Source organism: Denticeps clupeoides, chromosome 15 (assembly GCF_900700375.1).
Source record: "Denticeps clupeoides chromosome 15, fDenClu1.1, whole genome shotgun sequence".
Classification (NCBI taxonomy): Eukaryota; Metazoa; Chordata; class Actinopteri; order Clupeiformes; family Denticipitidae; genus Denticeps; species Denticeps clupeoides.
In genome coordinates, this window is record NC_041721.1 from 16,153,323 (window position 1) to 16,177,509 (window position 24,187).

Here is a 24,187-nt window from a genome sequence, read left to right on the forward strand (position 1 = left end):
TATTGTGTTTGAATGCAATTTAATTACTCGATTTGACTCATGATTGGGCCAGGAGTTTTGAATGTGTGTCCGGGTACACTCATTATGCAATGAGTGTCTGCAGATTGAGCGAAGCCGGCAATGATTGCACCCCTGTGCTTTTGTTCTGGTCCAATGGAGGTGAAAAGTCTTTTTTTTTTTTTTTGCTTTATCGCCCAGCCGCTGCGTACTCTGAGTTCAGTGTTGACGTCAGAGCTCAACATGAACGATCGGAGATAGGGAAGGTCATCCCAACTCTTCAACACTTGACGCTCGGATGCTAAAGCTGTACGTGAGGAATGTGCTCACACAGTTTTACTTTGTGTCCAGACCAAGTTGTAGAAATTCCTGACTGACCTTACAGGGATGGACTTTGCGTCAAAATAGCTGACTGTTTCACATCACACAAACAAACAGGAATGTAGTTGGCTGCAGTCTGTGAACCTTGCTGCACTGCTATTGATCGCTATCACTTAGACACAAAGATGCAATTAAGCAGCGCCTGTCACTCATCTTGACCAGACAATTAACTTGTGGCATTTGAAGCCTGTGCAGCGTGGACCGGTGTTTGTCCTGTTTAATGAATACAGGCTGTTGTGCCATTGATCAATAGTTTTCAAAAAATAATGTGACTGTAGTGAATAAGTACCACAGTTTGAGAACCAAGGCTATAGATGTTTGAGAGGGTTAGTTAGTTTAAGCAGTACGGTTTGGAGGCCCCAGCTTGGCAGGATGTGGCTGCTCTTTTGTAAATTTTCTGTGCTCGAACATGCATCAAAGCACTTAAACAATTTCTTCCATGGTTTTAAAATGTGACACTGTAGACTGTTTTCTCAAGCAAAATGGGCCAAACAAGACCTGTCACATTCAGCAGTGCTTTTTCGTGGCTTCAAGTGTTGTAACATACTGGCAGCAGTGCTGAAAATCAGCTATTTCAGGTACAATATGTGCTCATTATAAAGCACAATAATTTACTCATTATTAAGCAAATTAGCTTTGTGTAACTGATCTCACACTCCAAGGCTACAAATATTTTTTTATGTTGACTGAATTACTGTTTTTTTAAACGTAGCTTTATCTCTCTTTTAACCCTAATGATTTGTCATACATAATTGAATCTGCGTAAAAGTCTGGTAAATATAATAAAATATTTTAATTAAGTTTTAATATTTATCTATTTGCAGTTATTGAACATGCTTATATATCTGCTGCGTTTAGTTACTTATTTATTTTTAAACAAAGGCATGTTAATAAACAAACTGTTAATTAATATTATTAAGTTAATATAATCCATATAGGTTAGATTTCAATTGTTTAAAACCGGCCCAAAAAATTATTCCAGTAATCCACTACATTGCAACTAAACTAAATAAATGAAATTAAATATGTTTTTAATGTTGCATATCGGACAGCTTCAGATGACTAGTCACAGAGCAGTAATTAGTCCTCTACTGGTAATAAGTTTTTGACACCACACCATGACACCACATTTATTATTACAAAATGACTCCCTGGCTGGTGCGGGAGCAGTACCATCGAACACGTATCCATCTTCTGCAGGTTATTGCTGTCGTATTGACAGTAGCTGGTGTTAGGCATCATGCGTCCCCTGGTAAATCACAGCTATCGTCTGCAGAGAAAGGTGGTAATCGGTGGTAAGTCGGAGGGCGTCCTCGCCGAGTCTTTAAGAGACTGGCTTTATTGACCGGTGACCGGTGGTGCACAGATATGGGGGTCGGCACAGATACCCTGCTTCCAGAGAAACGATGGCTTATTCTTTTTGTCATGAGTGGTGGAGGGGAGCTCGTCTGCGTTCGTTGAGCGGTTGATTTATTGCCTTCATAACCTGGAAACTCACGGCTCAGAGGCTGTTAGTGGCTAATGGTGTTTCGACACAAATGTGACTGTAACCGAATAAAATTAAGGTGTTTTTCTTTTCCTCCTCCTCCCTCGCCATTTTTGTAAGCATCAGTTCTTTTTCATCTTTTTTTTTTTTTCTTCTTGAAATTGCTAGAAGTAAGATGGACAGAAATTGGGGAGGCTTGGCGCGAGACGGAGGATTGCGCGCTTCCAGGAAACCGTGGAGGTATGTGTGTACACAGCAGGTAAACCCGAGACCACCCTCCTCTGATGTCATCAGTCCGGAGGGGTGGGGAGGGGAGAGAGGGGGCTGGGAAAGAGTGGGGAGGACTGGAAGACACAGAGACGGCAGCAGAGGGGAACTCACCTCCGTGCCGAGCATCAGAAGAAGCTTCAGGAAAAATGGGCTTCTGAAGACGTCTGCGGGATTTATGGGTAGGGAATCCGTTCCGACTGCGTTCTGATTGCGTTGCGACTGCTTGTGCACCCGTGGACACTTCTTAAATGTCAGTGGGTTTCAGGAGATGCAGTTTTTGTTTTGCATGCCACCACTCATTAGTAAATGTATGTGTGTATAAGAAACGGGCAAATTCAAATGTGTTGAATTTCAATTCAATAAAATCATTCAATTAAATCATTTTCAACCCTTCATGTTTGGCATTTTTATTTATGAATTGCGGGAGAAGACAAATTGAACTTAAGAATATGCCGTTTAATAAAGCATTTTTTAATTAAATATAAATACTACAAATGGCCTTCATGTGCATAATTGAATTGATGTAGTTTTTGAGTGGAGGGGTTGGTTAGATGTGCTCTTGTGTAATCCAAATGACTTTGGGTCTTCCTGTTCATTTTGGTTGTGCGTAAAAAGGAATAATAAAGAAGTTGTAGTGAAGTGTATTAGGAGTGTGTGTGTGTGTCTGTGTGTGTGTTTGTGTGTGCGTGTGCTTGGAAGAAAATATGGCTGCTCTGTAAATAACACATGGCGCTTAGGTTTCTGTAAACAAATCAATATGGTCATATGCATATATGTCTTTTGGCATCAGTGGTTGTGAAAATTTGCTTTGATTTTAACAGGATGATGTACTTCCCAGGCCCAAGTTACATGATATTGAATAAATATGAACAATAAATCCATATAAATGTTTGCTCATTCACTGATGCACATGTATTAACTGTAAAACTGAAATGTCTAGTAATTATATTATACATTGTAGTTAAATGGGTTAAATATTAATGCCAATTTAATATCTGGATCACACAAAGAATCCTGATTAGAAGTTCTGACTTTGTTACGTACTCTGCATATACACATAATCAGAATTTGCTTAAACCAAAATATAATGATCACTGATACATTATCAATTATAGATACTTACCCATTTACTCAAGTTTAATATTAAACATCAAGTTTAATATTAACTAAAAAAATATGTTTTTGCAGAATTCATCTGCTCTGTGGTTTTAGCTTTCCTAGAAATGCACTCATTGAACTCAGTTCAGTTTTGATTTAAAGCCCACATGACTCAGCACTTGAGTGTTTACTGGGATTGAAATAATCCCTACAAATTGCTTTGGACCAATGCTGCTGTGCACCATTCAGAAGGGTCCGCATTGGTTTTATTTGAGTGAGTGTGTGTGTGTGTGTGTGTTTGGATGTTATTATTACTGTTTTACTGCTGTGATAAAAGTGTGCAGAAGCGGCAGTAGCTCCATGTAACACTTTAGTGTTGAAATGATGTCATAGCGAATGCACTCTCTTTCCATGGTGACCGGGCTTCCTACTGGCCTACTGCTCAACGTGTTTTCCTCCCCTCGCCATGGAAACCAGGACATGTGTCATTCAAGGGCAGGGACTGCAGAAGTTTGGGTGTGTGTTGTGTGTTTGAGTTTAAAGGCGAGTGAAGTAATGATGATTCACGAAGGATTTTCTTCATTTACTCAGCAGCGTCCACTTCAGCCTCCTCTCTCTCCTTCCCTCTGTTTTATTTCCCATCTTTTAACACAGAAGACCTCACTGACCCCGCCCCCAACTCTAACCCCCTCCACTTTTATTCTCTCTGCTTTGTTGCCACTATCAGCTCCACAGCAGCATTATTCAAATTCTGCACTAATAGGGACAGTGGTGGCCTAGCGGTTAAGGAAGTGGCCCCGTAATCAGAAGGTTGGCGGCTCAAATCCCACTGAGCAAAGCACCGTCCCCACGCACTGCTCCCCGGGCGCCTGTCGTGGCTGCACACTGCTCACCAAGGGTGATGGTTAAAATCAGAGGACACATTTCACTGTGTCATCGTGTGCTGTGCTGTGTATCACAATGACAATCACTTTCTCTAATATAAGTGTACTTTCTTAGTATTACCTAATGTATGTCACAGTGGGGACAAGATGTCCTTGAAAAGCAGGCAGTGTCAGTAGGAATTAAAGGTCCCCAATAGGAATTTTTGCCTAACCCAAACATAAGACAACCCCTTTATTTCACCATTAGTTGTTGTGTAAAATTATTTTTGTGTTGTATTTGTGTTGACCCAGTACGTAAATAATCAACTTATTAAATCTTCTGTTGGGTGTTCGAATCCTAGAGGGAAGAGGAGAAAAAGGACTAAAATCCAGCCTTCAACTGTTCCTCCAGTGTATCTGTAATTTGTGTCTGTGAATCCTGCGGTAAAATTATTATTCTTTTTTTTTTGTAAGTGAGAAACACCTTGAAATGTGCCCCACATTTAATTTCCCCAGTGGATGTGGGTTGGAAAAAAAAAGCTTAGGCCCGGTGCTCATTTAACTGTGAATAACTTTGCGTCTATACGTGTGTGTGTGTGTGTGTGTGTGTACATGTGTGTGTACTTGTGCCGTGTTTCCGACAAGCTTTGCACAAAGTTCCAGGTAAACATATCAGTCTGCCGTGAGCTATCTGCAACAGTGTAAACAAATCTGTCTGCCGCGGCTGCTGTTTATTCACCGTTAATGCTGAAGAAGGCCGTCCGCCTCGCCGGTCCCCCGCCCTCGCGCCCCTCAAAGCCCCCTTTATAGGGCCGTCCGTCCATTCACCAGCCAGCTTCCCTGGATCAGCGTGGCTCGGGGAAGCCGAATGCGGTGTGGCGCCGTTGTGCGCCGCATCTGCTTTACCCGTGTTTCAGCTGTGGCGTCGCTGATGGATGTCGGGCGGAGATGAGGGTCTCTCTCTCTCTCTCTCTCTCTCTCTCATTCTCGCTCTATCCTTCAGCACAATAGCAGCTACAAAAGGACAGCAGGGAGTCAGGCAGGATATGAATGTGCACTCGGTTTTCCCATGGTGCCACTTCCACACGTCCCACCCACCCTGCCGAGGAGGAGCAGCTTTAAATAACGCTTCACCCTGTCTGTCTGTCTGTCTGTCTTCAGTTGACCTCAGTGCCGCGCTGCCTCTGAGAGTGCCTCCCACAGCCATTCCCATGGACCTGCGCTTGGAGCAGCAGTCCTCCCCGCCACTGGGGGGCTCCGGTTCGGACTCGGGCAGCCCGGTGGGAGTGGCGGAGGCCGGGCAGCGGGAGCAGCAGCTGCAGCAGGAGCTGCTGACCCTCAAGCACAAGCAGCAGATGCAGCGGCAGCTTCTCATCGCCGAGTTCCAGCGGCAGCACGAGCAGCTGTCCCGCCAGCACGAGGCCCAGCTGCAGGAGCACATCAAGGTTGGCATCGCACGACACCAACAGCACCCGCACCACCCGTGCCCATCAATACTGATGTTCCTGAGGGACACAGAAACCCTAAAAAAATCCACACCAGGGGTTTGTTTCAACCGACCAGTTGAGTAGTGAACAACTGGATCTACTGAACGAATGCTCTGGACTGGATTACATAAGCGTTGTGCAGCCTGATGAATTTCAAATTTGGACTTTTGTTGCTGTAATTGTTAATTAAAATTTGAAATATAGTTGTAGATTAAATTCCCACCATTTTGTTCCTGACACAGTGGGTGTTGATTGTACACGTTAAGTCAGGGCAACTTTAGGCAAGGCAAATTTAAGTCATGCAGTTATGAATTATTCAAATATTTGTCCATTTCGTACGAAGCCAACTTGGCAGGTTGCGATTTGAACGGCCAGGCAAGTGGAAAAAGGGCTTATAGATGTGGTGAGAGAGGAAGAGGGAAACAGAGGATCTGCACTGGTGACTCCTTATGGGAGAGTCATCCATCCAACATGTACTCATTAGTAACTCCAATTAGGAATTGGAGTAAGGAATTATCACACGTTAATTCCGGGTTAATAACGCAGCTCTAACAGGCACCTTTGCATGCAGCAGTGCCAAGGTAGTGTTAAAATATTCATGCCGGTATCGTGTGCACGATGACACATGAATCTTTCTGCTCATTCATACCTACACCCACGTTGGACAGGAGGATACAATCCCTTCACACCAGGTAGAGATGCACAGGAAACCAAAACAGGTCCAGTGTGGCTCTTTAGGTTTTATAATGCAATCATATCTTCCTCTTTTAGTTCTGATTCAGAAAGTAAAAACCACAGAGTTATGTTTTAAACCTCCTGGCAGAAAAACTAGGTTAAAACTCTTCTGTTTCTGCTCTTCTGTTTCTGTATCAGCGCTGAGGTTCTTTATTTTTGGATTTTAACCCTTAACACTGGGAACTGCATGGTGGGTGTGACTGTTGTGTCCACCTAGTGATTGTTTACTTTATCAATGTATGCATGTGCATAGAAGACGTGTGTGTTGGGAATTCAGGTGTGTAATGACTCAAAGGATTTATTTTTTCAGATAATTACAGTTTCTGAACAACAACAACAGGGGCTGTTCCTGCCGAATGCAATATTCTGGACTTCTTAAGTAGTTTCTCTTGAAAGTGTGTGTGTGTGTGTGTGTGTGTGTGTGTGTGTGTGTGTGTGTGTGTGTGTGTGTGTGTGTGAGAGAGAGAGAGAGAGAGAGAAATAGAGAACCTATTGTAAATCAATACTTCTTACACACACACACACACACACACATCATTGCAAGGACTAAGTTTAATAATTGTATCATATGTGTTGTAATTGTGTAACAAGTAGGACAGCACCTGACCCTAATCGTCACAACCTAGAACATGAAACAAGATGGTTTATTAATTACTAATGTGGTCCAACAAAATATCCATACTTTCACTGAAGTATGTGTTGTCTAGGATGTTCGATTCTTTCTGTTCCCTTTCCTGTACCTACAAACAAATCCAGCTACGCACCTCTCACAACCGCCCGCCGCTTGTCCAGCTCTCCTTCCTCTCGTTTATTCATGACTTTCCAGATCTTCACGGTAAAAAAAAGACTATCAAAGGAAAGTAAAGCCACTTGATGAAATTAAATCCAATTAAATTAATCAAATATTAGTAGAGGGAGCGGCTGGCCGCCTCACACGCTGTTGACTTTTGCCTGGTGCTAAATGCCCTGGAATGAGGATGGCAGTGTCCTTGGCCCATTGTACACCGGGCCAAGTTTAGCGATCACGTTACCCGAATGTGCAGCGCTTCTTATAATTGGCATGGGGTAAATGAAAGCATTTCTGCCCAGGGATCAAGGCTGATAAAATGTTGCTAATTATCTGTTTGGAAACCTGTGTATTATTTAAGGGGGCCAGTAATGGCCTAGCAGGTAAGGAAGCAGACCCGTAATTGTGGGTTCACAGTGGCCAAGGTGCCACTGTGCAAAGCACCGTCCCCAAACACTGCTCCCCGGGCGCCTGTCATGGCTTCCCGGTGCTCACCAAGGGTAATGGTTAAAAGCAGAGGACACATTTCTTTGTGTCACCGTGTGTTGTGCGGTGTTTTACAATGACAATCACATCACTTTCCCTTAACTACTTCTGATTATAAATCAAATAGGCGTGTATTTATTGACTATTATGGACCTGGAAAAAGCCTTGGCCTATATTTCAGTCATGTAAGGCGCATTTTTCTACCTGGCCCTGTGCTGTCCGGCAGTCTTTTTTCACATTTCTAAAAGGTGTTGCTCAATTTCTTGCCATGTACCCTTGTTTTTTGCTGTCGGGATGGACAGGAATAGAAGTCTGTGAAATAGCAGTGTCATATGCGTCTATCTTGTTTACACCGTGCGTCAGATTGAACCTTTCGTTGTTTTAAAAGTTGGTTCTTTTGGGGCTAAAGTAAAGCATCACAACTTTTTCATTTGTTATTTATATATCAACCTTGATACTGTTTATTGACTGGGTAGTCGTGATTAAAATATAGGGGCTATGAAAACTTTCTCTGGCATCACATAGGTTTTTTTTTTATCTTGCAAAGTTTAAACATGGTAGGTGCTAAAAGTCTCTACAGGCTTCTCTCACAGACTCCGTAATGGTCCTAGCCAGCAGCTTGCAGCAAATCCAGCCCATTTCCCGACCAGTGGAGTGTTGGGGCTGTGTTAAGTGCCGGGGGATAATTAACATAACAACCGAAGGGCCTGGCTCTCCTACCTGTCTCAGCTTGCCTGGACCACTACATGCTATTCATAGCCCACCTGAGAGAGGTCTGAGAGCTTTGTTTTCTCTCTCTCTCTCTCTCTCTCTCTCTCCCTCTCTCAGCCCTGTCCACATAGCAAAGAAGGGGGAAAAAAATCACGGACCCACGTGGTCCAGTGTCCTTGTAGCAAAGTTATAGTGTGTGTGTGTTTAGCTTTTTTCATGCTTTTAAACATCAGATGGTGCAGCATGCCGTTCATTGAACAGATGGGTGTCCACTGAGCGGGGCATATAGTGTTTGCACTTTCTGCGGGCTAATTAAAAGCCTCAGGTGTGAGTGTTTTAATGAGGGTAGAGTAACATGAGCACCCAGCATGGAGGCCAGCGTAAGTCCCCATAAGCCCACGCTGCAGCCGAGGACGTTATCGTGGAGCAGGGAGGGACAGATTGTTTAAATGTAATTATTGCCTTTGAAGCCCAGATTGTAGATGTATTTATTTATTGAATGGTTCTAATCATCTGTTCGAATGAGCCAGAGGAACAGTAGATGCATATTTGTTCCTATATTTTAGATCAGGCATCGGCGAAGTAAAAAGTTTTTAAAATAACGTTGTTAAAAGGTCGAAACACTTCTGCTAGTCTTCTGTATAGGGCTTAACAGCATTAATGTGTGGATTTGAAGTCGTTGACATTGTGCTGAACTTGCAGTTTGCTTCTTCTCAGCACCAACAGGATCTCCTGGCTTTGAAGCACCAGCAGGAGCTGCTGGAGCACCAGCGGAAGATGGAGAAACACAGGGTGGAGCAGGAGCTTGAGAAACAGCAGCGGGAGCAGAAGCTACAGCAGCTCAAGAACAAGGAGAGAGGCCAAGAAAGTGAGTTCACCGCTCTGCAGCTATGATAATCGAATCCATACGGCAGCGTTACTACTACTGATTCTAATAATAAACAGCCTCAGGTCAAAATGCATCTCCACGTTCTCAAATATTTATCTGACAATATATTTCAGCCTTTACGAACATATCTTAGAACTGTTCACAAGTGATCATCTTACTGGAAAATACAGATCTTCTAACCCTTTCACAGTTTAATGGGTGGTTATGTACATGTGTACGTAATGATGTACCTTATTAAAATGATATTGCATAAAGGAAAGACAATGCGGTGTCGTACCAGGGTGCTGTACAAGAACGGGGCGATTCCTAAGATTCCTACGGTCCTTTAAAACCTGGAAAAGTCTTGGAATTTGAGAATTTTCCAGGCCCTTCAATACAAAATAAACATATAAAGTTCTGGAAAGTGAATGCATAATGAACTTCATAGTTCCCCTAAAACTGCTCAAGAAACTTTTTTCTATGTTTCGACTACATCGGAAAAAGTGCAAGTCTATAGTATCTTTGCTGGCTTTCGTGGTGAACCACATCGTGTGCTACTGCGTGCGTTGCTTCCATATGAAGGTCAGGTGATTGTCATTGTGAGACACTGCAGCACAGCACACTGTGACACAACAGTCCTCTGATTTTACCCATCACCCGTAGTGAGCAGTGTGCAGCCATGAAAGGTGCCCGGGGAGCAGTGTGTGGGGACGGTGCTTTGCTCAAGGGGACCTCAGTGGCATCTCGGCAGTTTAATTTGGATTTCATTTGGCACCTTGGATTTGAACCAGCAATGTTCTGAACCTGATTGATGCTTGGGCTGCACAAACTTGGAAGAAACACTGTCATTTAAGTCAAGCTTTTCAGGGTTGCCTTAAGTTTAGTTTAACAATTTTCTGGTAAATTAGGATTTTTTTTTTCTCATTTGCACAGGAATCTCAGAAAACATATCGACTTCTAAACCCACAGATTTCTAAACCCATTTTAAATACATTCTAGAATATAGTATTTTGATTGTGCATTTTGGAAATGTTGGAATGGTTGGGTGACCGACATCAGTCACTTGAAAAAACGATTTAGTTTCTTGCCCACCACTGCCCCAGGCCTCAAAAGCCCGACCTGGTACCAAACTTGGCTTAGGCCAAACACTGGGCTGTCAGTGCAGTGTTTTTTAAAAGCGGCCGTGTTTACAGTCAGACACCAAACCTCTATCCTCAGTCTTGGTTGTTGGTAATTTAGTGTGGCAGCAACCTGTTGCCTGTGGTGTGTCTCTCAACACTTGCGCTACTGACTGAGGCCCGACCCGCGTCCTGGGAGACTCGTTCGTGGCTCAGGGAAAGTAGGGGTTGCTTTGGGTAAGTGGCCCCCTGAAAAGCTCCCTTTCAAAAACAGCGTTTAAGCTGCATCGCTCTTCTGGTGATCGGACACAAAATCAGGAGTCTGAGACCTCCTAAGATCTATTAGATAAAGGCTAACAGCCACAAATGTAAATTGGATGTTTGAGTAGTCCGTGTTTTTCAGACCATTAAGGTTTTAGGACCCACACATATGAAGGCCCTACAGAGTCTCTCAGTCCATCCCAACTCCCAGCTCACCTCAGCATTTCCCTCACATCCTCAGAGCCAGATGTACATATATTTAGTAATATACAGTGGGTACGGAATGTCTTCAGACCCCCTTAAATTTTTCACTGAGGGAAAGTAGATTTTTTTCCTCATTAATGTACACATAGCACCTCATATTGACAGAAAAACACTGAATATTTTTGCAGATTTACTAACAAAGAAAAACTGAAATATCACATTGTCCTAAGTCTTCCTCAAGATGGTTTTACACCTTCATTTGAATCCAGCTGTGTTTGGTTATATGGATTGGACATGATCAGGAACAGCTCACAATGCATGTTAGAGCAAATGAGAATCATGAGGTTAAAGGAACTGCCTGAAGAGATCAGAGACAGAATTGCGGCAAGGCACAGATCTGGCCATGGTTACAAATAATTTCTGCTGCTCTTAAGGTTCCTAAGAGCGCAGTGGCCTCCATAATCCTTAAATGGAAGACGTTTGGGATGACCAGAACCCTCCTAGAGCTGATCATTCGGCCATACTGAGTTATTGGGGGAGAAGAACCTTGGTGAGAGAGGCAAAGAAGATCCCAAAGATCACTGTGGCTCAGATGTTCCAGAGATGAAGTCGGGAGATGGGAGAAAGTTGTAGAAAGTCAACCATCACTGCAGCCCTCCACCAGTCTGGGCTTTATGGCAGAGTGGTGCAACACGCATGAAAGCCCACGTGGACTTTGCTAAAACACCTGAAGGACTCCAAGATTGTGAAAAATAAGATTATCTTGTCTGATGAGACAATGATAGAACTTTTGGGCCTTAATTCAATGTGGTATGTGTAGAGAAATGTACGGGAGAATTTGTGGAGACGTACAAGGATATCGTGACTGTTCTTGAATGGCCCAGCCAGAGCCCTTACTTAAAACCCCATTATGCATCTCTGGAGAGACCTGAAATGGCTGTCCAACAAGATTTACCATCCAGCCTGCCAGAAAGAGTGAAACATTTCTGGTGGTCTGAATCCACTGTATGGATCCGAGTTTTTCAGTTTAGTCTGGTCTGGTCTTTGAGGAATATGAAATGTATTAAAAACGAAACAGTGTACTTAAACGCAGCAATAGACTCGCTGGCTAACATTGCACGTGGAACAGGGCTAATTGCTAATTAGCTGTTAGCTGTGACAGGAGCCGCTAAGAACACAACAGCATTTTCTTGTCCATTTGCTTTCATTTCTAATAACGAGGATGGTGCACTGTGTAGACCTATTTAAAGCTGTTAAAAATAGTGTTCATTAAAGCCAGTTGGTGCAAACTTGTGAATTTCATTTCTGTCAAAACTGTTGCTAACGACGCTGACCCTCCTTCACAGGCGCAGTCGCCAGCACTGAAGTTAAAATGCGACTGCAGGAGTTTGTCCTGAACAAGAAGAAAGCTCTCGCTCAACGAAACCTCAACCACTGTATGCCCAACCCACGCTACTGGTATGGGTAAGATATGACTATTAAGACCGTAAGAAAACACGGAGGCCTCCCATTCTATTGGAAATGAAGTACTAATATTGTTGGAGTTAGGGTCTGATTGGAATACCAGACAATTCCAGATCAAGATTTTGTTGTCAGCCTAGCATTGAATTCAGTCAAGGACCTGTTGCCCATTTGCTTTGTTAAATCAATATTCAGGTTTGGATTTGTAGCTTCAGATTCAGGAATATCCATATTTGGTAACCCCACCCTCAAAATGTAGTCATGAGTTGTTCTTTTTTGCAACTATTGTCAAACAAATTCAACCAAAAAGGAAACATATCCATGCACAGATACACATAAGCTGCATTCACTGTAACTTACTCACTATCCTTACCCACTTAGTCCTTATAATCTGGGTCGAGGCTGCTGGAGACCATGGCACCAGCCCACCACAGGATACACACACACACACCAATACAAACACCACTCATTCACACCTAGAGTCAATTTAGAATCACAAATTCTCCTAGTGTCCATGCATGTAGATGGCTTAAGGAAACTGGAGAAAACTTGATTCAAACTCACAAAATCAGACCTTGGTGGTTGTGGCCCATATATGTTACAATTATTATTAATTATTGTGTCATAGAAAACCCAGAAAATAAGCAAAATGTTTCATCATAGATTGAAAAGAGTGGCTAGTTTCTGCAGTCAGCCAGCAGGGGAGCTAGACCTATAGTGGAGTTTAGGGATGATGTGGTGTCTGTGGTTGAGAGTCAGCCTATTCAACAGCCCATCCTGTTTTTCCACTCACGGTAGGTTTTACTAATTTATGAACAAACCTTTACCACTGTGCTCCTAACAATAACCCTCTCAGAGCACATCCAGCGCAAATATTATGAGAATGTGCACAATTTATGTTGTTTACATGACTTGATGGCCCCAATCTTGAGAGGAGTGACCACTTGAAAAGAGAAGCAGTCCAAATATATGTAGTTTTATTAATGAAAACATTTCCTCCCTGACAGCGGAAATGTGAGCCTTTAAAATAGCGCCCAGCAGGTCCAAAAACATGTAGCTCAAAATGGCCATCTACAAGCATCTGCATTTGACGTGAAGAGGAAATGGATCGAGATAAAATCTTTGGGCTTTACCATTCGCTGCTTCAGCTGAAAGGACCAGTCTTGGAAAAATGTAAATGTTTACATATTGACCATCTCCAGTAAAGTTCTGCCTGTTCAGCTCATCACACATTATTTGTCGTGTGTCTGTGTGGCATGTGCACGTAATTGATCACAGATACCACAAATAAATTTTCAATTTACCTAATATTTTTGATGCTTATGGCTGTTTGCAAATTATTCTTCTAATAATTGTACTTATACTAATATGTAAGACTAATAGTACTAATTATAATCTCCTAATGTAATTCATATGAATATGATTATACGCATAATAATTATTAGTGTGAAAAACCATTGGTGAATATTAATCTTGTTAATCTGACTCCATTAAATGTATTTATCTTCTGATGTATCCTGGACATACAGAGGCATGGCACAATAGAAGTTACAGGAAGGAACAGTTTCTAGTTAATTAACACAAGTAGATTACAATTGCAGTTACAGGGAAATATTGTATGTAAAATGGTACCAACTTTACATAAATACCCAAATTAGAGAAAAGGAGGAAGAGAGGGAAAGAGCAAAGAGTAAACTCCAGGGAGGGATTCCTGCAAGTAAGAGAAGAACCCCCCAGCAGCTTGGTGGGAAAGAACCCCCAAATGAGGTCTGAACACCTGCTTTATACTGGACATGTGACTCCCAAAAAGGTTTCCAAAGACCAATCAGACTCGACTTTGATGTTTTGCTTTGCGAGAGAACCCTTGATACTGGGATCTCTCATCTTACATTTGCATGTATTTATATTATTATTATATTTTTCATTTCTTTTTTCCCCATCACCCTTGATTAAGTATGAGATTTGCGTATAATAAGCCTCTATCTTCCTGGCCCTTGTGGGGTCATCAACATTGCACCCATAGTCGTGTGTAAAGGCCTGCTGAGAGAAAGTGTTTAACATAGTAACTTCAGTCTCACTGTCCGGCGTGGTCAGATTGCCAGATCAAGAATGAAAGTTAAATGCTGTCTCACTCACTTTGGGAAGGAGCTGAGTGATTTAAAGGGGTCAAACCCTCCAAGGAGAAGTCACAAGCCTAATGCTGCAGAATAGAGGTTTGGCATTCGTCCACTACAGGCCACTAGGTGAGGGATGAATAACCTGTATGTCTCTGTTAGCATTTCTAGCATATTAGCTGGCAATTCAGGACACTTCCAGAAACTAGGATGACTTGTGAGCAATTCTGTGTAGTTAGTTCTAACCTTTTGTATTTAATTGACATACTATATTAATTAATGACACAAAAGCAGTGTTACATCTTACCTGTTCTCCCTTTGCCTTGTAGGAAAACACAGCACAGCTCTCTGGACCAGAGCTCTCCCCCTCAGACAGGCATGTCTGCTCTCAACCACCCAGTGTTGGGCATGTACGACACCAACAATGACTTCCCTCTGCGCAAGACAGGTACTGAAGTCCCTTACACCTGAGGCGTTAACTCAGAACCTGCATTCCAAGCATTTCCACTTTGCACAGCTCTACAGGGACAGTGATATGGCTCAAAAGCACGAGAGATCAGTACTGAGAGTCCCCTAAAGTTGATCAGGATTACGTGGCTTCAGTATCACTTGCCAAAAATGTTCGTGTGCACACACAAAACTCACATATATGATAATGAGGGACAAGAACTCTGAAGGTGTCTTGAGGTGTCGTTAATTGTAATATGAATGACTACATCTTGATGCTAAAGATATTCAAATGAATGACAATGAGAACATTTGTATCAAGTTTTTTCCAGACTATCCCAGTACTGAGCCACAGAGAGCCTTACTTACATATACCGTGTAGTCCTGTTGTTTGTGAGTGAAATGAGCGATCATGTTTGTTTTATAGGGATGTGCCTGAAACTGCTGACCGCCTGGTCCAATTATACTGTGACAATTATACGCCTCCAAAAATGGCTGCTTGGTATTTATTTGTATAAAAATCTGTGTCTCTCTGGGCCAAGTTGGCGGTATCAGTTTTAGCCCAGTGTTTCTACCTTAGACATCAGTGGACTGGGTAAATGGGAAAGATGACAGTAACAGCCAGGCCGCTTGGGGTTGTGGGCGGAATGCAGGCGTAGGAAATGGTTACACCTTGGGGGTTGACTCGTGAAGCGGCCAGCCATACAGTGCAATTATTCACTTAGTGGCCGTGTGTGTGTGTGTGTGTGTGTGTGTGTGTGTGTGTGTGGTGTGTGTGTGTGTGTGTGTGTGTGTGTGTGTGTGTGTGTGTGTGTGTGTTGTGAGCAACTGGACCAGTGTTGACTCAGCGGGCTGCTGCCATAGATAAACCTCAGTTTACTCTGGCTGCTGTGGCCACATTCCAGACGCTGCTGGTGGAGAGAAACGTTCTCCCCACCCTCCCACTGCCTCCCCAGCTGGGGCTGCAGGCTGAAACTGTGAGGATGTGAAGCGCTTACCTGTTGCTGCAGCATCTGCTGCTGGAGCAGACTGTACCGCCAATGACAGAAAGGTGCATTTATGAACCCATCACAAAGTCAGAATAATTCAACAATCTGTTTCTGTCCCTGTAATTAACAGTGTCATATGGTCTGATATAATAATTCTGTAACAATATGACTGCTTTTCTCCAATCTATCCAGAACTATCACATCTAAAAGTGCACTGTCCGATACCTGTGCAATGAATTTAGTCATTAAAGGATAAGTCTCTCTCAATTCACAGAGCTGTAGTATTGATTTTTAAATATTGATACCCTAATTCCATTCATGACAGATCATGCCTGGCAAACCAAGGCTCTTTTTGAATTTTAAAGAGCTGAGGAATAACTATTTCAATTCTTTATAAGCAACCAAGCCTCCTATAAATTCCACACTTTTAGTTGTGACGGCTGAGCTATAACATATTATCACTTTGGTTAGTTTCACAGTGTCAAGTAGCTTCTAAGCATAGAGACATTTCCAGAGTGCCCATTTATATAGTCACAGTGGAGCATAGTTACCCTACCTCTTGCAGGAATTCAGCTGTTGCATGCTGGGACTTACAATGTTAATATAGGTTGGATATCTTTTAATTTGATAAACATAGTGATAGTGTAAAAATGTACAGGCTATTTCATTCATATGCCCGTTTGGAGGTTGACTCCATTTTTTTTGTATGGCTGAATGGCCCCCAGTAAGCAGCTCAGAATGAACATAATATTAACAAAAATGAAAATGAAAATACCTGCTGTATATAAGCTTGTGTATATAGATCTGTCTTAGAAGCTACCTGAACTTAAAACACTGAAGTGGACATATGGGATAGAAATGGGATAGGAGGAGATGGTGCTTCTACACTGTTGCTAGGCAACCATATGCTGTTTTGCTTATTAAACAAATCGTTTGCATTTATCAGTGCTACTAATGATTATTGGACAACCCTCTTTAACTATGATGAAAAAAAAACCTCACACACATCTAGTCTTTATGGGTGGATGGAGTTTAATGTAATATAAATGGTAATTTGTATTAAATCTGAATGATACAGGCGGAAGGTTTGGACACACCTTCTCATTCAACGTGTTTTCTTTATTTTCATGTCCATTTACATTGGTAGATTCATTTACAAAACTATGAATGAACATGTGGAGTTATGTACTTAACAAAAAAAAAGGTGAAATAACTGAAAACATGTTTTATATTCTAGTTTCTTTGCTCTGATTACTGCTTTGCACACTCTTGGCATTCTCTCGATGAGCTTCAAGAGGTCGTCACCTGAAATGGTTTTCCAACAGTCTTGAAGGAGTTCCCAGAGGTGTTTAGCACTTGTTGGTCCAGCTCACCCCAAACCATCTGGATTGGGTTCCGGTCCGGTGACTGTAGAGGCCAGGTCTCCACTTTTTGTTAAGTACATAACTCCACATGTGTTCATTCATAGTTTTGATGCCTTCAGTGAGAATCTACCAACGTAAATGGTCATGAAAATAAAGAAAACTAATTGAATGAGAAGGTGTGTCCAAACTTTTGGCCCGTACTGTATATTAAGGATATCTTGATGTGTGGAAGTCGTGGGTGTAAAGAAATGGGATTTAAAGGGCGGTTTAACTTCCTCGGGAGGGGTTCTGACATCCCATTATGTACCATATTAGATAAAACCCCAAAGGAAAGTGGGTGGAAATTATCTTACACTTAACCAACTGCAGCCTCCTTCCTCAATAACTTAATTCATGCCGGCCATTTCTCAGAAACTGGTCTTCATTCCTCTGCGGCAGTGACGTGTTTGTGGGATTTACTTATGTTAATGACGTCTCCACATTAGTTAGGAGCCCCTTATTCCATGGCCAGTTCGGCCCATCTGAGGCAGACTTCCAGTAATTGCCGGCTGGATCAACGAAGCTTTCTTGTATCTTCCATCCCAGGGATGAATGTGGAGATTTCAAGCATGCCTATGTGCCTTTTAGAACAAAAAAAAATGTCCCCCACTGTGTGTGTTTGTTTTGCTGATCTAATTGTCTGGACCCTTTGTGAACTGAGCTCAGACATAATCAGAAGCAGCAGTAGCAATGCCCAGTTCCCACAATATATTAATCTAATCACCATCCAGAACAATATTCTCATATATCCACTGGCATATGTTATAAACACACACAAGAGTGATTCTCTGGAACATTAAACCTTAATGCTAAAACAATTTCTGTAATGTTTGCATCTTTACCTGTCCTAATATTTAAGATGTACTTAGGTAATGTGGAACATTTCATTTCAGTGTATAAAAAAACTGAAGGCTTTAAGATAAGATAAGATAAGATAAGATAAGATAAACCTTTATTAGTCCCACAAGTGAGAAATTTGCAGGCATTTGAAACCTCTCGAACTTAAAATATTCATACAATGCACCACATTTTAACTTTTAGTGTACTGGCTATCATATGTTAAACTTAACAGCACTCGTGTAGCTTTTATATTGAAGTACCCAGTAGTAAAGCAGGACAAGTACTACATACATGTTACACTTGTTCATAGTTCTGACCACTAGTTATGGGGATAAAGAAACTTGTCCCGTGCATCATGTAGAGAATAATTACATATTTTGACTGACATTGCAGCTGAGATTACATTTTTATTTACAGCATTTATCAGCCACTCTTATCCAGAGCGACTTACAATTAGCAGTTACAGGGACAGTCCCCCTGGAGACACTCAGGGTTGTGTTTTGCGTAGGGACAATTGTAGTAAGTGGGGTTTGAACTTGTGACTTTCTGGTCTTCTGGTCCATAGGTGAGTATGTTAACCACCACTCTTTAATGTTGCAATGCATATTTTATACTAAAGACTATGCTATGCCCTTGCAATTATCCCAAAATTCTACTTAATTATTTAATCTACTAAAGTCTTTGTTTTCATACCATATTAGGGGCCAGGAGAAATCTCAGCAATAATTAACATGTGAAAAACATGTTGCGTAGTGTTGGGACCTTCTGGCCAAAGCAGGTCCTCATTGATACAGTGCTCTCAGTGGCTGAGGACCCTTTAACCACCCCCCCACCCCCCAGCTTTGGACAGCAGTGCGCCCGCTGCGCCGGGAGCCCCATTCATCTCGGGCCTGAGTGAATGGAGGAGGGCTCAGTGACTGGCTCAGCTCCAAACTCCGACTGGATGAATGGACCTCATGCAGAAAAGTGCTGCTCTGATATCCGACCCATTTCGCGTCACTGCCACCTTTTTGCTCCACAGGGTGATTGGTTGTCCATCATTCCCACGTCCCAGTGTGCATATCAGGGTTGTAATGGCGAGTTGGAATGGGAACACCGTTGCGGAGTTCAAAACTCTTTAGCCAAGCATAAGAATATCATTTGTTCTTGCATTCATCCCCTGTTGATTTTAAGGGTTGTAGATAATAAGATTATTATTTCATATTTAATTAAGTCAGGCCCATGGGCTTTTCACTGATTTCATTGTTTGAATCCTCCCACTCAGCTTGTGAAGAATACGGGAAGGACATGCTGATTAACATGTAGATGACAGGATGCATTGTGTGTGTATGCATGTGTGCGCGGCCTTCACATCACGCCGCTCTTCTAAACGAGCCTGACGTGTTGCCTTAATGGTCTCGCTGAAAGAGCCTACGTTCTGTATTCATCCATTGTGCCGTGCCTGTTTTTAAAAGCCCTGTTGGCCCTGCAGCTCCGTCCTGGTCTCGGTTGTCATTTTGCCGCTCACGTCATTGAATGAACTTTGCTGGTAAACAGGATAATAGTGTAATTAGTGTAGTGTGTGGTTCCCTTTTGTGCCCAGATTCTCAATCATCATCATCATCACTCATTATCATCTCTTCCTTTCACTTATTCGTGACTATTTTAATTTTTTGGTTGTTATGAGTTGGGTTCTTTTTTAATATACCGTATAATCTAATTAGAGGCTGAAATTGACTGAATCATTAATCTCTCCGTGTGCTAGGCTGCTTTAATCCTAAACGTATAGTTTTTATACTTATTCCACCATGGTGTCATTTTTATCCGTATCTCTAAAGTGCTATCGTAGTTTGTTTAATAAAAATATTGCAATTACGTATGTTAATAGTTAATAGGTGCGCAATGCCCAGCAGACTCCCTCTGCGAGCAGACTCTGCTGTCAAAGCTGAAGAATGTTGAACTGTGACCTACATGCATTGTGAAGCATTAATGTGCAGCCAATAGAAACAAGACGACAAAGCAGTGATCAATCCAAGATGGAGGCGAGGTTGATTGTAGCCGTGATTATAAGATGATTCTAGCAATTTAATTTAACCGTACCATCTTACCTTGACACCGCAAGGGCGGTGAAAGGCGTCAGATGCTGTAGGTCTGCCCCGGTGGGTTTTGACAGTTGCTTGTTGTTTGCCGTTCTAGGAATGGCACGTCATATACATAGACCCATCTTTTCAGTTTGTTAACTGAAATAATGAGGTATAGTTATGTGGTGGCCTTATGTGGTGGGATTGTGAGGGTGGAGGCGTTAACCACGACACAAAGCATTTGGTTTAAAAAAAAGTTTTTGTGCTTGCAATAAGTAATAAGTTACACTGGATAATAGTAAACATGACTAGCAGACCCTGGACCAGCCAGTTCATGTTTTAAGAAGGAGAAGGTCCTTGGAAGTAGGGCTGCGTGGTTTAAAAGGTATAAACTGTATGCAATATAAATTTGGCCAATGGGAGAGTTTCTACTGACCTACCGCAGAAATATTCCACTCCTGGCGAAAATGACAATGTCGCGTCACCTGCGTGAAACCGCGAGCCATTAGTTTTGGGCGAGAGCACAGAGCGCATGCCAGGATTTCCACGGATCCAGTTTCCAAAAAATATAAGGCCTTGATATATCATTGATAATAAATGTCTAGTAATCCTGAAATCTAGAGTTTAAAGATCTTAAAAATACTGCAGACCCAATAAAAAAACTAAAAAAGCCTTCAATCTGTCAGTAATCTGCAGGTCACTGTCAGCTGTGCATTTCTGGGTTTACTAAGTGCACTGTGCGTGTCCGTACCCAATCGGTACATTTACATTTAAGGCATTTGGCAGACACCCTTATCCAGAATGACCATCAATGAAGTGATCAATTCTGGTTCACTAGGACCCCCAACTATGAATACAATCTTATTATTCTCTCTGTTGTAGTTTCTATACATACGTCAGACAATAAGAAGGTTACAAGTTAATCTAAATATTCTCTAAAGAGGAAGGTCTTGAGCTGCCATTTGAAGATACACAGTGACTGAGCTGTTCTGACCTCGAGGGGAAGTTCATTCCACCACCGAGGGGCCAAGACGGAGAAGAGTCTAGATGAATGTTTTCCTTTTACCTTCAGAGATGGAGGGACCAGGCGAGCAGTACTGGAGGCTCGGAGTATACGAGGTGCTGTGCGAGGTGTAATAAGGGCTGTGAGGTAGGATGGTGCTACTCCATGTTTGGCTTTGTAGGCCAGCATCAGTATTTTGAATCTGATGCGTGCAGCTACTGGGAGCCAGTGGAGGAAGCGTAGAAGAGGGGTGGTGTGGGAGAATTTGGGAAGGTTGAATATCAAATTTCAAATTCAAATTTTATTTGTCACATACACAGTCATACACGGTATGATGTGCAGTGAAATGTTTTTTGCGACTGCTACAGACCACAGTATTGCAAATGTTGCAAGTAAACAATGAACCAATATGCAAATATTGCACTTTTACGTCTTTAACATAAAATATGTGTAACTGGTAGGGTGAAGGTGTGCAAATGAGTTAGTTTTTTTTTTTGTTTTTTTTAACAATGTTTAAAGAAAAGAGAAAAAGAGCCATTAAAAAAAAAAAAAAAAGAAGCAAGGTAAAAAGCGCAGAGTCATTTTGTGCAAAGTGGTTTTGTGCAAAGTGATTTTGTGCAAAAGAGTCTGGAGTGATTGGAGATTGGAAAGCGCTTCCCTGATCGCAGCAGAGTGAAGAGTCCATTGTTGGGGTGGGTGAGGTCCTTCACTATCTTCCTGGCCCTGGTGCAGCACCGTTTGCTATAGATAGATTGAAGGTCAGGGAGCTTGGTATGGGAATCATCCGGCTGATCGAACCACCCTCTGTAGTGCTCGCCTGTCTTTCATGGTGCTGTTCCCGAACCAGGTTGAGATATTTCCCGTCAGGATGCTCTCTATGGTGCAGGAGTAGAAGTTCCTGAGCACCTTGGAGGGCAGTCTGAAGTCTCTCAGGCGTCTGAGGTGGTAAAGACGCTGCCGGGCCTTTTTCACCACGGTGTTGATGTGACAGGACCATAACAGGTCCTGCGTGATGTTAACACCGAGGTAACGGAAGCAGTCGTGCTGCTGCATTTTGTATGAGTTGTAGAGGTTGGGTGGAACATAGAGGTAGAGTTGCAGTAATCCAATCGTGAGATTACTAAGGACTGAGGTGGTGAGGAATCTGCTATAATGAATATTAGTTCAGTTTTGGAGGGATTGAGTTTGAGGTGATGGGCTGCCATCCAAGATGAGATGTCTGCAGAGATTTTGGAAGCAGCATTTAGATCTGAGGGAGGAAAAGAGAAGATGAGTTGTGTGTCGTCGGCATAGCAGTGGTAGGATAATCCATGTGAAGAATTGACCTCTCCAAGTGATCTTGTGTAGAGGGAGAAAAGGAGAGGACCTAGTACTGAGCCTTGAGGGACACCAGTGGAGAGTCTACGTGAGGCAGAGGTGGATCCTTTCCAAGTCACTTGGTAAGATGCTCATCAAGGTTGGAGGCAAACCACTGCCATGCTGAGCCCTGAATTCCAAGCCTCTTCAGGATAGATAAGAGAGTCTTATGGTTAACTGTGTCAAATGCTGCAGAGAGGTCGAGGAGAATAAGTACAGAGGACAGTTTTGCCAGTCTGGCCGCATGTAGCTTCTCAGAAACAGCCAGAAGATCAGTCTCAATAGAATGAGCTGTTCTGAAGCCAGACTGGTTGTAACACTTGCTCGATCGGTTTCGCACCTTCAATTGAGTACTGACAGCGTGCATGGAAATGACCTGGATCGTTCCTACCCTGTTTCATAAAATATGAACAAGCATAGTGTTATTTAAATATTTTTTATGTAAACTCTACAGCTGAATACAGAAAATCTGAAATGTTATAAATTTACTTACATCTTACAAATACCTGGTATTTTAGTGGTCTTAGGGATGTGACAAAAAGTCCACTTCCAGTAGAATTGCCCAGATAATGATATCCAGATATCTGATATACAATTATGCTATACGTTGATGTATCTGTAAAAAAACTTTGCGATGGACACGTTACCCTTTCAGAAACACAATAAATACAGTCTACTGTCTATGGTTACATTTATATCGCAGAATGAAATTTATGCCATATTGCACAGCCCTAATGGGAAGTTAATTGTCAAGTCTTGAAGGAAACCGTGGGGGCATGAGGGGCAACCTTATTATTAAGTTCTATGACACTATGGTCTTCCCAGAATAAAGGGCTTCTGATGAGCCTTTTCTATACGCGCATCTGCATGGACATTGAGTGCGGGGTCGACAATATGCTTTCACACAGAAGAGCTCAAGTTACCTCAAGTGGGCAGAATGTGGCTCGGGGGTGGCACCAACCGTGCTAATCAGCATCACAGCAACAGGATTCTCTCTGCCAGAGGAAGAATGAGATGGTATCTTTTGTTAAGTGCAAATAAGGCTCTAAATCACCTGTTATCTTCCTCTACCGCCGTGTGGGTCGTCATTACCCTGCAAATTGAGCCGTGAGCTGTTATAGAGAACATTACCACTGCCTTCACTGCCGCGTTGTTGTTTGTCATTTGATGGCTTCTCAGCGCACCAAGGGTAGAAAACTGAGCGTTGGTGGAAAACGACGCACTTATTGCCTGGTTTTAAAAAATACATATCTCCTGCAATATAAATATCTAAGAATATGTTGATATCATGCACACTTTCCTGCAGTAAATCACAAGCAATAATATTTAGTTTTTAATCAACCATACACGTCTTATCATCAGCCGATCAGTCTAGGTATAATTTACATTTATAGTTACGCCTTTATCCAGAGCGACTTACGATCAGTAGTTACAGGGACAGTCCCCCTAGAGACACTCAGGGATAAGTGTCTTGCTCAGGGACACGATGGTAGTAAGTGGGGTTTGAACCAAGGATGGGAGTAACATGCTGGCTTCATCTTCATTTTCTGTGTGTCTGCAGCCTCCGAGCCCAACCTGAAGCTGCGCACTCGTCTGAAGCAGAAGGTGACCGAGCGGAGGCGTAGCCCGCTGCCACGGCGCAGGGACAGTCCCATCAGCACGGCTAAAAAGCGTTCACTGGACATGGCAGGTACTGCAGAGCGTTGTGCGGCACTTGCGGTGTCTGACCGCAGAATCAGCGGCCGCTCGTTTTTTTCATCAG

The 24,187-nt window shown here is 42.5% G+C and overlaps 1 protein-coding gene across 2 annotated transcripts in view; it reads left to right on the forward strand.

Moving 5' to 3' along the window:
• Positions 1–24,187, forward strand: part of LOC114764501 (histone deacetylase 4-like) — a 69,463-nt gene that overhangs the window by 27,747 nt on the left and 17,529 nt on the right. The window contains exons 4-8 of one of the 2 annotated variants that reach the window (XM_028954192.1): positions 5,257–5,540; positions 9,019–9,169; positions 12,099–12,216; positions 14,657–14,775; positions 23,987–24,115. In XM_028954192.1, coding sequence (XP_028810025.1) covers positions 5,257–5,540; positions 9,019–9,169; positions 12,099–12,216; positions 14,657–14,775; positions 23,987–24,115 — 801 coding nt within the window. The remainder of the gene's footprint in view (positions 1–5,256; positions 5,541–9,018; positions 9,170–12,098; positions 12,217–14,656; positions 14,776–23,986; positions 24,116–24,187) is intronic. The other variant, XM_028954193.1, reaches the window with a different exon arrangement.